We start from the raw sequence: 14,324 nt of genomic DNA on the forward strand, positions 1-14,324 counted from the left end.
TCAGATAGAATATAAAAACAAATCGGTCCAAATTATAAATCCAGCATTTATTATCCTAAACAACAAACAAAGATAAGTTACATGAATATAAGGTTGGGTGAAACACATAAATCCGTGTCATAAATGGTGCCCCAATGTGCCAGGAAATGTGACGATTCACAAAAAAGAATGCACTTCTCCACTATGTGGAGGTTCAGGGATGAGCACATGGCTAGACGAGCAGGAACATGATAACGTTCAAATTCAATCAAAGCCAAATGGACTCGTAATGCAATCAGTGGCTATGAAGTCATGGACGTCTGTTGAACCAAAAGGACATTCGGAGAACAATACCAGACGAAATACACACAATGACAGGGAGTGAAATATCTGCTGTTTCATAGATGGATTCGGTGCGCAAGTGTACAAGAAGGCAACACCACACACCAATGAAAAAGTTTCAGGTTCCTCTTCATGTTCCTTCATGTTTAAACGCCCGTGTTTAGGAGTTTGCTTCACTGACATATCCAGGAGCTCTGGGACTTTTCTTCTTGTTAAGATGAACGATGTCAGTGTTGTTTGGGCAAATGCTCAAAAAACATGAAATCCTGTTGAAACAAAAACAAATACAAATCATCGTTTTTTTTTTCTTAGACCTTCACCATTAATTTCCATGGTAAGAAATTGCACTCACAATGAGGAAACAAGCAGCCAACACCACAGCTTTGATTTTAACATCCAGGTCCATGGGAAACCGCACTCCGAAATGATCTGCGTCCGTAAACATTTCCATGTCCAATCCTGCCCACTGCTTGCTTATCGTACCGATTACTGAAGCCTCGTCCAGGGACGTGATCTTTCAGGGGTAAAGAAAAGAAGCAGGTTATTGTCATTGTGTCATTTAAATAATTATAAACAATTTGTAAACATAGAAATATATATAAAAATATACTAAAGTCAAAAAAATATTAAATATTAAAATGCTAAAAATTATCTCATGCATGATCTCAAATGCCTAAAAACTATTGTACAAATTCCAAAATGGTAAAAATAAAATGTCAAAATGTGGAAAAACTAAACCGTTAAAAGAATTCTCATTAGACGCCACAATAAAGTTGGCAGAGCCACGGTGTAAAAGTGGCTCGGTTCTGTACACACTTCCCCCTGAATGCCCCCTGGTGTGAGAAACTCTGGTGGTTGACATTCTGCACACGAAACCTTAAAAATGACATCGGAGCAGCAGTTCCAATGGCAGAAAGGCCCGACGATCCTCAGCATCGCTCTCCTCGTCACATCCCTGATAGTGAACTTGGGGAGATACGGGTGCCAGTCCTGAGTCACGTATCCAATCGCAGTGCCGGGAGGAGCCTGAACCTCCAGCTGAAACACAAACGCAATTCAGAATCACTTCTACATACATGAAGGTGTGTGCACAGTGCAGTCCACTTGAAAGCGGCTAAACCTCAAACTCCGACTTTCGCCGTCTCTATCGCCTCACAATAAGATCCACAATATACATGAAACATGTCCACAGTGTTGAACACCGCTATCCCCCCTCCCACCTGGTGAATCTGACCAGCTGGCTCACAGAGGCCATTTTATCATGGAGAGAAGTTGAACATGGGGAAAAACCCTCTCTAACCCACCTGTAGCACATCTTATGCGCCACCTGAAAAAGATCCAGTAGTTGAACTATAACAAGGTTTTGCATGTTTATTTATAGTCCTCCCTCTTCCCCACATACTTCCTGTAGGCAGCAGGGAAAACAGCAGCTGCTGCAATTTAAAGGCCGTGCGATCGTGATCGTTTCCCGCCCCACGTTGTCCCGGAGGCGCATGACGAACGAGCGTACGGAACCGCAGACCATCCTGGTGCAAAAGTCGCTTTCTTCTGCGGCGAGCCACACCTGCTGTCCCAGGCTGTTTTTCACGACATACTGGTTGTTGGTCTCCCAACCCAAAAAAGCTTAAAAAAAAAGATAAAAGACACAGAAATCATGAAGTTCTCACGTTCGCGTATTGTGTGCATGGGTTAAGCGAGTTACGGATTTCATTTTCACCTTCGATTAGCTCCACCTTCTGGTGGACAAGGAGTTGGTCAACCTGTTGACGGTTACGTGTGATTCAATAACAGTTTTTGTCCATTTATAGTTATTGTAGATTTTAGCGCTGTGCATTGTTTGAGCACTGAGACTTCACCTGGGTCAAGTACTCCAGTCCAGGTGGGCATCCTGGCGGTCTCTGAGGGGCAGGCATTATGGTGGGTATCTGAGGTGGCACATACCCTGCGGCAAATACGCAAACACTGAGTATAATCTCTGATTTGACAAGTTAGCAATGATTTATATATATTACACATATATACCTGCCATCATCTGAGGTACCTGTGGGGGCACAAAACCTGCAAGGAAAGAATTCTGGCCTATTACCATGATGTTGCAGGAAACCATGTATGCAAATAATTGTAATGGGAATGCACCTGGTGGCAGAGGAACATGTCCGTTTGAGAAAGCGTTGCCGTATGGATCGGTGTTGTAAGCTGTGGTAAAATATTTTGAACGGTTAGAACTTAAAGAACTTTCAGCAAAACCCGTCAGGTTCTACTTGCTATCATTTCTTTCAGATGCTTTTCTGCTCGCCACGGTTGTAAAGAGTGCTTACACATTCGTACGCAAATACAAATTCTGAATTTCTAAACTGGTGAATGGGGAGTTTTAGGAAGGGCCCTACATCCCAGTGTCCTCCAATTTTATTTTATTTTTATCTGGCACCTTACCTTCAAACACCTTATTCTTCACATCCTTGGAACGGGATTTTAAAACAACCAACCTCTAAGCTTGGAGGCAAGCGAATTTTTTTTAACCTCAAAACCATGGTGTTGTAGGGTTCTCGTCTTCTACAACGTCAACCTTAGAACCTCCAATTGCTTAGAAATGAAACATTACACCATTGGCACTGGTAGTTTTGTCAGCTTTATTGCGTTTACTCTTTTATGACTGGCATCCACGTTGGATCACGTGGACATTTAGTGGCGCATAAACGAATCATTCGAATTCTTTGACCAGAATAACTTCGAGCCAGACCATTAACGGACCATTTCCAAATACTAGTAAGACCTCACTCGCTTACCCGGGACCATAGGGATGGAGCCTGGAGGGCCGGGAAGTTCTCCTAATGGAGCAGATATAGAAGAGTTAGAAAAGGAGAGCATGGATTTGATCATCGACCATTTTTTTTTATTACTCAGACCCATGATATATAGTTAATCAGTGAACTGGGACAACCAGGTTTAATGGTAATGTATAATTTATAGGGTTGTAGGAGTAAATATGCTGAGCAGCGTCACTCTGAACAAAAGTCATACCCAAGTTTTTCTGCCAGGGCAAATTATATTGGTGTAGCTCATATAGTGTAAAATCTGTGTGCACTTTTCAGGCCACAAGCTTTAGAATCTTAAATGATGCAATCTACAAAATATTAAAAATATGATCACAGGATTATAACAACGTCCACAGTATGCAGTCTTCATTTTTCCAGGAGTACTGGGGGGGTGAACACTGTTAGCCATAGCAGTTCTTGTGCTCTTTCACTACTTTGCCACCCTCTTTGGATGGCACAGATATGAAACCGGTCGTGTAAGTAAACCATAAAACATGTTCATCTGTCAACCACCTCCTCAAACCAATAAAGGCTTGGCCTCCATGATTGCAAGGCAAATAGTGTTTTTTGTACCTTAGAAGCCCAAGGAACATATCTGCTTTCTCAATGCATGTGATACGGGACAAATTGTGTACTTCTCTAATGGTAAGGATGTTGCATCATTAATCTTTTCTGGTAAACCAGTGCAACAAATTACCAAGAATGAGTAACTTCGGGCCCCTCATGCCTACATTTCCTGTAACTGCGCCCTCTGAAACAAACTCGCGTCCGTCAAAGTCCAAGTGCTATTGGCTGAGATCCTTTTTGTTGAGGTGATCAGGAAGATCATCATATCCTACCTTGTGCGTACATGGTTGATGAGAATACCGCAAGAGAATCACCACCTTGACAAACTATTCCAAGGTTATGACCATGTCAAATTTAAATCCACTGGCTAGCATAGGCCTCTTCTGCAGTTGCAGTTCTATGTAAAGGGAATCATCAAGAATACAAGTGGACCGTCGTGTAAATGGCTGAAAAGTACAATAACGAGTCTTTGTTGCCTTTATTCGTAACGTTCACACACACTCCTAGCATACTTACGCGTATCCTTCGCGGTCGCTCAACGCTCCAGGGACATCACAGGTTTTCATTTACACGTTTACGAACGCCGACTTCTTCCACCTGGGCACCTATTCGGCCCGGCTTGTGTTGCATTTCTATAAGACACCTTATATGCTAGAGAACACTCTAGATCAACCAATAACCTCTGCAGAAAGGTTGCCAGGTGCTGGCAAAACATGAACCCACACCCTTAGCGTGTCCCTTTTAATAATTTACGACTAGTTGTTGGGAACAGAATAACGTATAAATAAGAAGCTGCATGGCTGACTGGAAATTTTAAATAATGCAGAAATCGTTGAAATGTGTTCAATTGGATCAGTGAAAATAAAAGTTGGTTCGTCAGAGTGGTGCGAAGTCAGGAATTGAGACACGGGCGAAAGTTCTGATCATAACAATTTTATTGAACGACATGTCGACATCGCCAAACAGTGAAAAACCGACAATTCTCTGCAAAACGAAATTACAAATCTAAACACAACAAAGCCCTAAATACTTTTGAAACAAAAGAAGAAAAGAAAAAAGAAAGAAGAAAAAAAAAAAGAAAAAAGAAACATTCCAAAATGTTGACATTTATATGACACGAAACCGGTATGTGTTTACCTCCCGGGCCACGCTCCCCCATTTCTCAGATAGCCTTCGATTATGTCTTCTTTTTTTCTACACCCGCAACGAATTCTGTTATGGACAGTTTGCTCAGAAGGACAGCAATACTGCATGCATACCACAACATATGCAGCAACGCATCATAACACACTCCAATAAACTGCCTGACATCAAGCTATGCTAATTAATAATAATCATAATAATAATCATAATAATAATAATTAATAATAAAAACATTCCTTGTGATCTATCTAAATGTGCACTTTTTTCAAATCCCTGGCCACAATTCAGCAAAGAAAAAAAACAATTGTGCATGAAAGTAATCATGGAACAGTTCAAAAACCATATCAACAACTTCAGAAATATGCCAGCATCCATATTAAGCATCAACATTTGCCCTAAACGTGACATTTATCAATAAAAAAAAAAATTCCTCATAGTATTTTTTTTTTTTACCTTATACCTGGAGCCCTTGAACGGTCTATGTTCAGCAGAAGGGACACAGTCAAAGGACTCCTCCATAGGGACAACCCTAGCTGAAGGACCTGATTTCTACGAACTACGCCTTGCAGCGTCTTCACCACTGTGAGCGAGAATGAAGGCAGCAATTTTGTATTAGTGCCACATCAGCACAGGGTTTCAAACCATGTCAGCATACATAACACGAGGACACTTCAGAAAAGGGAGAAAAATCAATTTGCCATGACATCATAATTTTCGCTGTTTGTTTTTCTTCTCAATATCCAACTGCATGCAGCATTGGTAAAGACAATACAATCTACAGTGCCATCGATCTGCTCGAAAAACAATGACTAGCATGGATATGCATTGATTATATATATATAGGCATTTCAAATCATGTACAGAAATCCTACATGTATTCTGCATATTTTATATATATTTATGCTACTTAGGAGGGGGACAAAAAGGTATATTGCCAATACAAAGCAATTAAGCAGAAAACATCGAGCCTTTTTTTACATTCGGAAAAATTGAATTCCTCGGCGAAAATCTTTCGGATTCACATCAAGATTGAATCACAGGTCAAAAAAAACGTTTCTTTTGGTGTCTTAAGTCAATCTTACCTGTGTTATCGCAGCAGAACCTAAAGTGTGGGGGACGACGCTGAGCATCGAGCCGCCAATCAACATTGGGTTATTAGATATATGTATTGCGAGAGAAGAGAATGAACGCGAACAACCTGCCTGAACGTTAAGTAGTTTGGTCAAACAGAATGCAAAGAAATACAACAAGGTTGCACAACGATAATACAGTGAGTGGCACTTTCAAAAGGGATGTTCAGGGATGGACAAATCGAATATTTCTGGTTATAGATTCTTTTTTTTATTTTAGGTTAGACAGCTAGAGGAAGAAAAATCAACTCATCCTTTACTGAAGGGGATACACTGTACAGCCGAAAGTATTGGAACACCCAACTTTTATCCAGCCATATGGTTCTCACCACAAGGCCAAGCTCATTAAGCTGTAATTTAAATGGAGAGTTTGGAGTGAAGATCTCCGGCTCCAGAGTTCTGACTTCAACCCTCTTTAAGGTAAATTGGAAAACTGGATGCACTCTAGGCCTCCTCGTATCACCTACATCAGTACCTTTACTAACACCCTTGTGGCTGGAATCTCACAAATATCCACAATAGAACATCTTCCCAGAAGAGATTATTACAGCAAATCGAGACTAATTGTGGGAAGGGTTGTTAAAAACCATTCGGTTAGGTGTCCACAAACTTTTAGCCGTGTTAGATAAGGCAAACTGTTTGGTTCTAGGCATGCTATTAGGAAGGCGCGATCCTGTTAGCGGAGTTAAAAACGTGACTCGGATGTTGATGCGTCATGCTCGGAGCGGTTCTAAAAAGATTACTGCCGAGCGCTTGCTTGTTTTATTTGGTTTTCTTGGGCTGCAAGCAAAATTACTTTAAAGCCCATTCAACGAGGTTTCTGGTCTGTCTTCCGCTGTGGGCTAGATCTGCAAACATTTATGATTTGTTCACCCCTGAGCTCAAGCGCAAACACATTTTATATGCCCCTGACTGCAAGGTCAGTTCATTTTCAGAATCCCCAAAAAAAAAAAAAAAAACAAAGACGGGATATCACAAGGATTAATACAGTTGAAATCTCTTGACAAAAACTTAACAGCGTAGGGTAAAGTCACAGGCTTCAAGAAAGATCGAGAAACAACATTCGAATTGCAGCCCAGACATACTTACCCCCTCCCCCCCACCAAACCAAAAACAGTCAAATTCACAAGTCAAATTTATGCACTATACTTAATCAAAGGCAATGCTTTGAAACAGGGGCTGGCGTTAAGTTTTTTTGTTTTTTGTTTTGTGTACTTACGGAGGGCTCATTTTCACTGGCGTGCCAACAGCATAGCCTCCTCAGCCCTAAAAACACACACCCACAAGTCTACGCCAAACAGGGTGGGGTATAAAATATAGATATATGGCCACAGTTCGTTTTCTTTTAAAGACATTTGCCAGAAAAATATGCATTTAACGACAACAGGAGCAAGGGGCACATCTGTATAATACATCATATAACAATAATAATACAAAACACCTCACCTGGCCTGGGAGGGAGAAAACAAAACAGCATACTGGCAAAAATAATAAAATCATAGCTTGCATTCATATCACATTGCTTTATGACAGGTTTGCTTACCGCTGTCCTAAACTGGCCTGTGAGGGGGAAAGTTGCTCACATTATATATATATATATATTTGACAAGACATGGCTCGGGCGCCTCGTGCCGACTTTTCTCAGATACACCTGTCTACACCTAGTGCCAATAAACCAGACTAGATCCTGCCACATCGTTGCTCAAACAGCAGGAACTGCTAATAACAAGTTGGAGAGAAACATCATCTTATACAGAAAGACGTGTCCCGTTTCACCCACCCGTGCCCTTTACAAACCAAACAAACCAAAAAGAAAAGAGAAAAAAAAAAGCAAAATACAAAAAATAAAAAAAACAAAGTATATACACAAACCTTTCCCACTTTTTTTTTTTTTTTTTATAACCGGCCCACTTACCAACACAGGAGGTTTCATTATGTTTTATTGCAAAACACAACAGGCATTTTTAAAACTGAGCATTTACATGGAAAAGAGAAAGAACGAGAGGAAGAGAAAGAGACAAAGAGAAAGTGAGCGAGAGAGAGAGAGAGAGAGAGAGAGAGAGAACACCAAGAGTACTTTTGTATAGACATGAGTTCTGAACTACATAATCAAAAACATACAGGATCTGGAATGACCAAATATAACCGCACTAAAAACAGTTCAATTTACACAAGAGAGGAAAAAAATGACAAAGAAAATTACCAAAAAATATATATATATATATATATGGAGCGATCATCCGGAGCCTTTGTGTGTGTGTGTGGGGTTTTTTTTTTTTTGCAATCTATTTAAACGCAAACCAAGGAAATTACGATCTTCATCAAGGCGTCTGCATCCAAACATTTAACAAAGGATTTTTTCTACAAGGTGGCATTTACTTTATGTCCGCTTCACATTACTGGCCCTGCGCAGAAGAAATACATAAGAAATACACAACATGTTAAGAGCAGAAACAGTGACTCACTACCCCGCCCCAACCCTTAACCTAATTACAGAGATAAAGACGCCTGTGGAGGGGGGAAAAAAGAAGAGCAGCTTGGTTAGTGTCTCGTGTGTTGCTGGCTTTCCTGGATGCCTGATGAAGCTGTGGAGAAAAAAGGTTATAAAGAGACAGGGGGAGAGGGAAACACACACACACACACACACACACACACACACAGAGCACAGATCACGATAACGAGGGGGGTATAAATGCTGTTAGGAGTGTACCTGCTGAGCCGGTGGTGCTGCTCCCATGGGCTGAGAGGTGCCCTGGCCATAGTAGGCCGCTTGCTGACGGTAATACTCAGCCCACGCCGCGCTGTAGTCCGGCTGGCCACCGGGCTGAGAGGAGCTAGCTCCGGCCGCCTGAGGGGCTGCCTGACCTGTAACGATTGTTGAAGGTGGCATGTGAGACCAACTTTAGTTTGTATATGTATCAAGAAGATCTGATTTTAATGCTAAAAGTAAATAGGAGATAATTGGACGTATAGATAAATATTGAAATATAATATGCTTATATATATATATATATATATATATATATATATATATATATATATATATATATATATATATATATAGATATAGATATAGATATCTGCAAATTACACTAAACCAAATTATTTTTTGGATTGCTGGATCACTAACAATTAATATACAAATAGTTTTTGCATGAGTGGAACCTGAAGGAACGAATAAAGAGGTTTATCTTTTATTTGTAAGAAGGGGAACGACCCCAGCCACACTGCCTCTGAGTGGTGGGGCAGAAACCCTCTAAACTTGCTCTTGGGCAGCCGAATTTACGGCAGCTCTACTGTAGAAAGCCGTAACGTACGACGCGGCCGCCCGGTGAGGTACTGAACTAAAAGTGAACACCCTTCCATTCGTACCTTGTTTCTTATAGTACTCCTCCCACGCTTTGGTGTAATCCTGTGGCTGCTGGCCTTGTTGACCTGAACGGCGAAAAAAGACTTACTGTGTATTGAAGAAATTCATTATTCCTATTAAATAGATTTCAACCTCGCTAATCCTGTAGAGTTCGTTTGTGCACCTCAGGTTTACATTTTCTCTGGACAATAAAACACCATACTCGTGATAGTTCTCTGAACAAATCTGTCTTTAAAAAAAAAAAGTGTTCTGACTTTGCTCAAGAAAATACTCTGCTGTTCTCGTCCCTGTTGCTGTTTAACTCGAGATTTTAAAATAAAGTGGAGGGGGAAGGGAAAAATAAATAATTAAAAAAAAAAGATCTAAAACTACAATTTACCCATTTTCTTGTAATATTCTTCCCAGGCCTTGGTGTAATCTGCCTGTCCGCTCTGACCTGGAGCCTGCGGGTCACCTGTTAAAAACGGTGCAGACTAATTGAGAACCGTCATGCAGAAAAAAGCCTGCGCTCGACCCAAAACAAACTCGGGAAATTAACTGCACATACAACTATGCTGCAGACGTCGTACGTCTTTGGATTTTGTGGTCTGACCTACGTAATGCAGATGTGCGTGAAAGTAAGGCTCACCTTGCCCGTTGGCTGGAGTGGTGCCCGGAGCGGCGGCGGACGTTGGAGTCATGGGAGTCTGTGGCTGCTGCTGGTACTGGGCGTAATAGGCGGCCCACGCTGCTGCGTTAGCATCCGCTGCTGCTTTATCTGTGCACCGTGAACAGCGGGTCAGACACAATAGTACAGCTCGTTCTCAGGGTTTACGAAAAGAAAAAAGCAGACTTACTGGGATCGGGCTGGCCCTGCTGCCAGTGAGGGTAACCGTTACCCCAACCTTGGGGTTGGTACGGCCCTGGAGGACCACTGCAACACACAGTACACAGACGCCATTAATTTCAATATTAATTGGGCGTGGATAATCTTAAAACCATTCACACAAAAGTTGAGGCTCTTACTGAGGTCCAGGAGGTCCCTGGTTGTAAGGCCCAGGATTGTACGGTCCCATAGGTGCAGGAGGACCGGGTGGGCCTGGGGGGCCGTGCGGTGCTGGGCCACCATGTGGTCCTGGTGGTCCGTGAGGTCCACCCATAGGGCTCACGGGACCCTGAGGACATGCAAAAATCGATGTCACACACAAAAACAAACAAAAAAATGAAATAAAATATTTTTTTAAAAAAGCATCTTTGGATCACTCACCCCGATCTTCTCTTCGACGAGCTGCCTGGCGTAGTCAATCTGCTGCGGCGTCCCACGCACCGTGAACATCTTGATGTTGGGGTCGGCATTAGGAGGAGGATTCCTCTGCAACTCTATTCTCGCTCCGGACTGCTGGCTTATGCTCTTAATCGTCTCGCCTCCTGCAGACGGACAGGAAATTGCATTACTAAAATTTTTAAAAAGAATTAAACGCAAGCAATGCGGAATAAGGATTAAAAGGAAGACTGACCTTTGCCGATAATAAGGCCGGTCTTAACGGTGGGAACGGTGAAGGAGAACTCTTGCAGGCCCCCTGGTGGCCCCATGTTCCAGTTACCATGTCCACGACCTCTGCCCCTGCCCCCAGGGCCTGGTGGACCTCCGGTTTGAACGCTGCGCAAAAGGTCTGTAATGATGCTGGCCGCATGCTGCGCCCGATCAGGGGGGCCCATGATCTGAGCGATCCTGTCTGGAGTGGTGCCATCATCTGGAGGGTTGAGGATGGAAGATCACAAAAATGAATCAAATGTAGAGACTCGTATACATTCAACTTATTAGCAACCATAAAAGTAGCGGAAATAACAAAAGCAAACCTGGTTTGAACTGAATCTTAACGCCCGTGTCGTTCTGGATCTTCTTGATCATTTCTCCGTTCCTGCCGATGACGATCCCCACTGCGAAGCGAGGCACGGGAACCTTGAAGAACAACAGACGTTTAAAACCCTGTTACACCGTCACAAACAGTGTACAACCTCGAGTACAATATCAGCTCTCCATCTTCGCGACTTACATCCAAACCTTCTCCGCCACCCATCCGTGATCCGTATTCGCCCCTTTGCTCTCGGAAACCCTGGTCTCTGATCAGGTCCATCACCATGTCTTTAGCTTGCTGGAAGGAAAACGTTTAACATTTTTATACCGAGACGACGACATCCTCGTCTCTAAAACTACAAGTAGTAAACTTACCTGAACTTTAAAAGGATCTCCAGAAATCCTGAGTGGTTTGTCTGCCCCGGTGTTTTGAGGTCCATCCTGGATCATGACCATCTTAACTCCGACACGCTCCTGCATTTCAGAACCCAATATTAATCATCAGGTTAATTAAAACCAGGACTACCGTTAATACTTGAGTAATTTACTCACTTGTAACTGTTTGATCGTCTCTCCTCCTTTCCCGATGACCAGACCCGCTTTGGATGCGGGAATCATGATCTCCTGGACCGACATGCCGGGTCCGTCACTGTGATGAAAAGGAGTCGGTCTGCCCTTTTCTACAATCTCCGACAGTAACCTCTTTGCAGTCCTGTTACACACACACACACACACACACACACACACACACCTCCATGTTAAAAACATGATGTGGGAAACTTAATTGTTACCTTGTGTCCCTCTACACACACAGACACTCACATGATGGAATCTGGAGAGCCTGTTAACGTCACGGAGCGCTCGGGCATGCCACCACTGTCTGTAAAGCGAAAGAGTAAAAAGCAGTGTTTTTGTACCAAAATAACCCCAAAAATAAATCGATACAAGGAAGAAAAAAATCACGTCGATGATTGTTCACCTGGCGCAATCTGTATCTTACATCCCGATTCTTGTTGTATCCTTGAAATCTGCTCTCCGCCTCTTCCGATTACTTAAAAGTAAGAAAAAAAAGGACAGAAAGAAAGATTAATCCACGGCAAAACAAACATTCTCACACAACCTGAAACTCCTGGAGCAAAATTCACTTACTGAAGCCAACCATCCCGTCCGGAACCTTGTACTCTTCCGACGTAGGCCTGAAGAAACCGAACGATCACTCGGGGTTAAAACGACAAAATCTTGGAACGCAATAAATATACATTTCTTTCTTTTTATGTGTAAAAAGGTATACCTCGGAAGACCAGGCATTCCACCCATTCCAGCAAAAGCTTTGGGAAGGAAGAAAAAAAAACAAGTGTTACACGATTTCTAATATTCGAAGTAAAACTACAGCCGTGATGATCGATATTATTTTGTAATAGTTACGACGGGGAAAAAAAAAACAAACGCTTACGGTCACTTGCGACTTTCTTTGTTTCTGGCTGATCTGGAAAGTTAAAAACAAAAGACGGAGCGATTGTGAAGACCAGATCTTACAAACGAGTAATATATGTACTATATATTGTTTTTTTAAGCCTACAAAATTATGGCCAGAAAACGTCCTTGCAATAATAATAATAAAGAAGTGAAACTAAAATATTTTGATTGCAAATGTCCAATCAGCGACTTGACAAGAGACCAAGTGTAGATCAACAATTTGAAAAAGAAATAAAGATATAAATTAATACAAATCTGATCATGGGTACTCACTAAATCTGGTTCAGGACGGTTCCGGAACTTTTTTTTTTTTAAAGTTCCTTGAAAAGAAAAAGAAAGAAAAACTTACCCCCGTCCTCTAAAGGCCTTTTCTGCCCTCCGTATGCAAACTCGTTGGAAACAGGAGGTGGATTAACTCCATCACCTCCGATTTTGGCTGCTATCTGGAAAAAATAGCAAATAACAAAAATAAATACATAAATAAAAAAAAAAAAAAAAAAAAAACATTTGAAAAATTTGGCTAGTCAAGGCGCGAGCGCTAGCAAGGCCTCAGTGTGAGGAAGTCGTTATATAAATTAGCTCCTAGCTAACAAATAAATTAAAAAGAAAATTAAGCATTTTATAGTTTTATTTATTAGCCGTATTTTGAAAATAAAAAAAACGACAAAATATATACATATATATTTGAAGCTCGTTGGTGACAAAGCTAGTTAGCTATAGGTATAGCAAACTAGCTAGCATAGCTCAGAGTTCAGATTAACCAGAAATAATGGTTATTACATAAAAAAAAAAAAATACGTCACAAACAAAAAAATAAAACGATAAAAAAAAAAAAAAGAATTGGACCAAATTCCGCATTTTATCTTTAGGAAAAACCCAGGCCTTTTGTTTGCAGGCCGCTAAACCGTAAGCAGGCCGCAACTAAACGCCGTCCCAAATCCATCCGCACTAACTTCGGAGTGCGCTACACGATGCGCGTGAAAGCTGGACTACGAAGGGCACTCGAGGGTAGAGCGGAGCGCCGTTTGAAAAGCGGGAATTCAGCGCCAAAGCCGCGGCGTATTTTTTTTTCCACTTCGGTTCGGAAGCCGGGACTGGAACCGGTACCAAGAGGACTCACTCACCTGTCTCGCGCGCTGCAGCGCGTCTTTGAAAGCGTCGTTCATGCCGCCGCCGGCGTTCGAGGACGGAGGCGCCACGCTCGTGTAATCGGCCATGTCCGAGGGAAGAAGTGTGTGAGTGTGATAGAGAGAAGATGGCCGCGCGGCTCAGACGACGAGGCGGAACAATTCGAATTGCGGCCTACAGGGGGAGCGCGAGAGAAAATCACGACTTCCGGTTTTGGGGGAGGGGGCGGGGCATGCTAAGGGATTAATGGTTAGCATTTTAATTACCTCAGGCACAATTCTGAGGAAAAAAAACATTTTATTCCTCTAATACCTTGTTAAAAACATGGTTAAACAACGATTCACACTTTTTTTTATCAGTTTATTGTTGCTTTTCATGTCGCAGATATCCTTTGCTTTCCTGGCAAAACTGAAAGTTTAGCTGCTTTGTATACGATTGGCAAGGATTTTTTTATTGTTTTACACAAAGCTCAAAAATCCAGACGACTGTTATTCCAAGCTCTTGTTTCTGAAGAGACCCCCCCATGCTGAATCCTT

At 42.0% G+C, this 14,324-nt stretch overlaps 2 protein-coding genes across 7 annotated transcripts; both read right to left on the bottom strand.

Moving 5' to 3' along the window:
- Nucleotides 1–32: 32 nt before the first annotated feature.
- On the bottom strand, nt 33–4,418 carry LOC124387652 (phospholipid scramblase 2-like). Of its 3 annotated transcripts, XM_046852122.1 has the most exons (11): nt 4,221–4,418; nt 3,977–4,101; nt 3,108–3,149; nt 2,458–2,517; nt 2,344–2,379; nt 2,178–2,263; nt 2,039–2,081; nt 1,724–1,944; nt 1,198–1,359; nt 674–835; nt 33–587 (listed from the first exon to the last, which is right to left on the bottom strand). In XM_046852122.1, the coding sequence occupies exons 2-11, from the start codon at nt 3,987–3,989 to the stop codon at nt 549–551; spliced, it is 864 nt and encodes a 287-aa protein (XP_046708078.1). In that variant the 5' UTR covers nt 3,990–4,101; nt 4,221–4,418; the 3' UTR covers nt 33–548. The 3 variants fall into 3 exon arrangements, with proteins under 3 accessions (XP_046708078.1, XP_046708079.1, XP_046708080.1); XM_046852123.1 differs by lacking the exon at nt 3,977–4,101; XM_046852124.1 differs by lacking the exons at nt 3,108–3,149; nt 3,977–4,101.
- Nucleotides 4,419–7,899: 3,481 nt separating this feature from the next.
- On the bottom strand, nt 7,900–13,969 carry fubp1 (far upstream element (FUSE) binding protein 1). Of its 4 annotated transcripts, XM_046852115.1 has the most exons (20): nt 13,785–13,967; nt 13,010–13,103; nt 12,638–12,670; nt 12,476–12,512; nt 12,334–12,380; nt 12,164–12,235; nt 12,007–12,064; nt 11,737–11,896; nt 11,560–11,658; nt 11,384–11,482; nt 11,187–11,289; nt 10,844–11,080; nt 10,594–10,754; nt 10,353–10,501; nt 10,184–10,260; nt 9,976–10,104; nt 9,727–9,801; nt 9,350–9,412; nt 8,688–8,842; nt 7,900–8,382 (listed from the first exon to the last, which is right to left on the bottom strand). In XM_046852115.1, exons 1-20 carry the CDS (start codon nt 13,875–13,877, stop codon nt 8,374–8,376), a joined length of 1,950 nt encoding a protein of 649 aa, XP_046708071.1. In that variant the 5' UTR covers nt 13,878–13,967; the 3' UTR covers nt 7,900–8,373. The 4 variants fall into 4 exon arrangements, with proteins under 4 accessions (XP_046708071.1, XP_046708072.1, XP_046708070.1 ...); XM_046852116.1 differs by having other exon boundaries at nt 7,900–8,842; nt 12,185–12,235; nt 13,785–13,969; XM_046852114.1 differs by having other exon boundaries at nt 7,900–8,842; nt 13,785–13,968.
- Between the last annotated feature and the right edge of the window lie 355 nt (nt 13,970–14,324).

Source organism: Silurus meridionalis, chromosome 6 (genome assembly GCF_014805685.1).
Source record: "Silurus meridionalis isolate SWU-2019-XX chromosome 6, ASM1480568v1, whole genome shotgun sequence".
NCBI classification, from domain to species: Eukaryota; Metazoa; Chordata; class Actinopteri; order Siluriformes; family Siluridae; genus Silurus; species Silurus meridionalis.

What these genes read in the sequence shown, in the direction of transcription:
- LOC124387652 (XM_046852122.1), bottom strand. An exon ending in TTCCCTGCTGCCTACAGGAA is followed by an intron (nt 1,360 to 1,723) that starts GTATGTGGGGAA and finishes TTTGTGTTTCAG; the next exon opens with CTGGAGGTTCAGGCTCCTCC. An exon ending in GCTCCGATGTCATTTTTAAG is followed by an intron (nt 836 to 1,197) that starts GTTTCGTGTGCA and finishes TACCCCTGAAAG; the next exon opens with ATCACGTCCCTGGACGAGGC.
- fubp1 (XM_046852114.1), bottom strand. Translation starts at nt 13,877, where the DNA reads ATGGCCGATTACACGAGCGTGGCGCCTCCGTCCTCGAACGCCGGCGGC. An exon ending in AAAGAAAGTCGCAAGTGACC is followed by an intron (nt 12,513 to 12,637) that starts GTAAGCGTTTGT and finishes TCCTTCCCAAAG; the next exon opens with CTTTTGCTGGAATGGGTGGA. An exon ending in TAAGATTCAGTTCAAACCAG is followed by an intron (nt 11,081 to 11,186) that starts GTTTGCTTTTGT and finishes TCAACCCTCCAG; the next exon opens with ATGATGGCACCACTCCAGAC.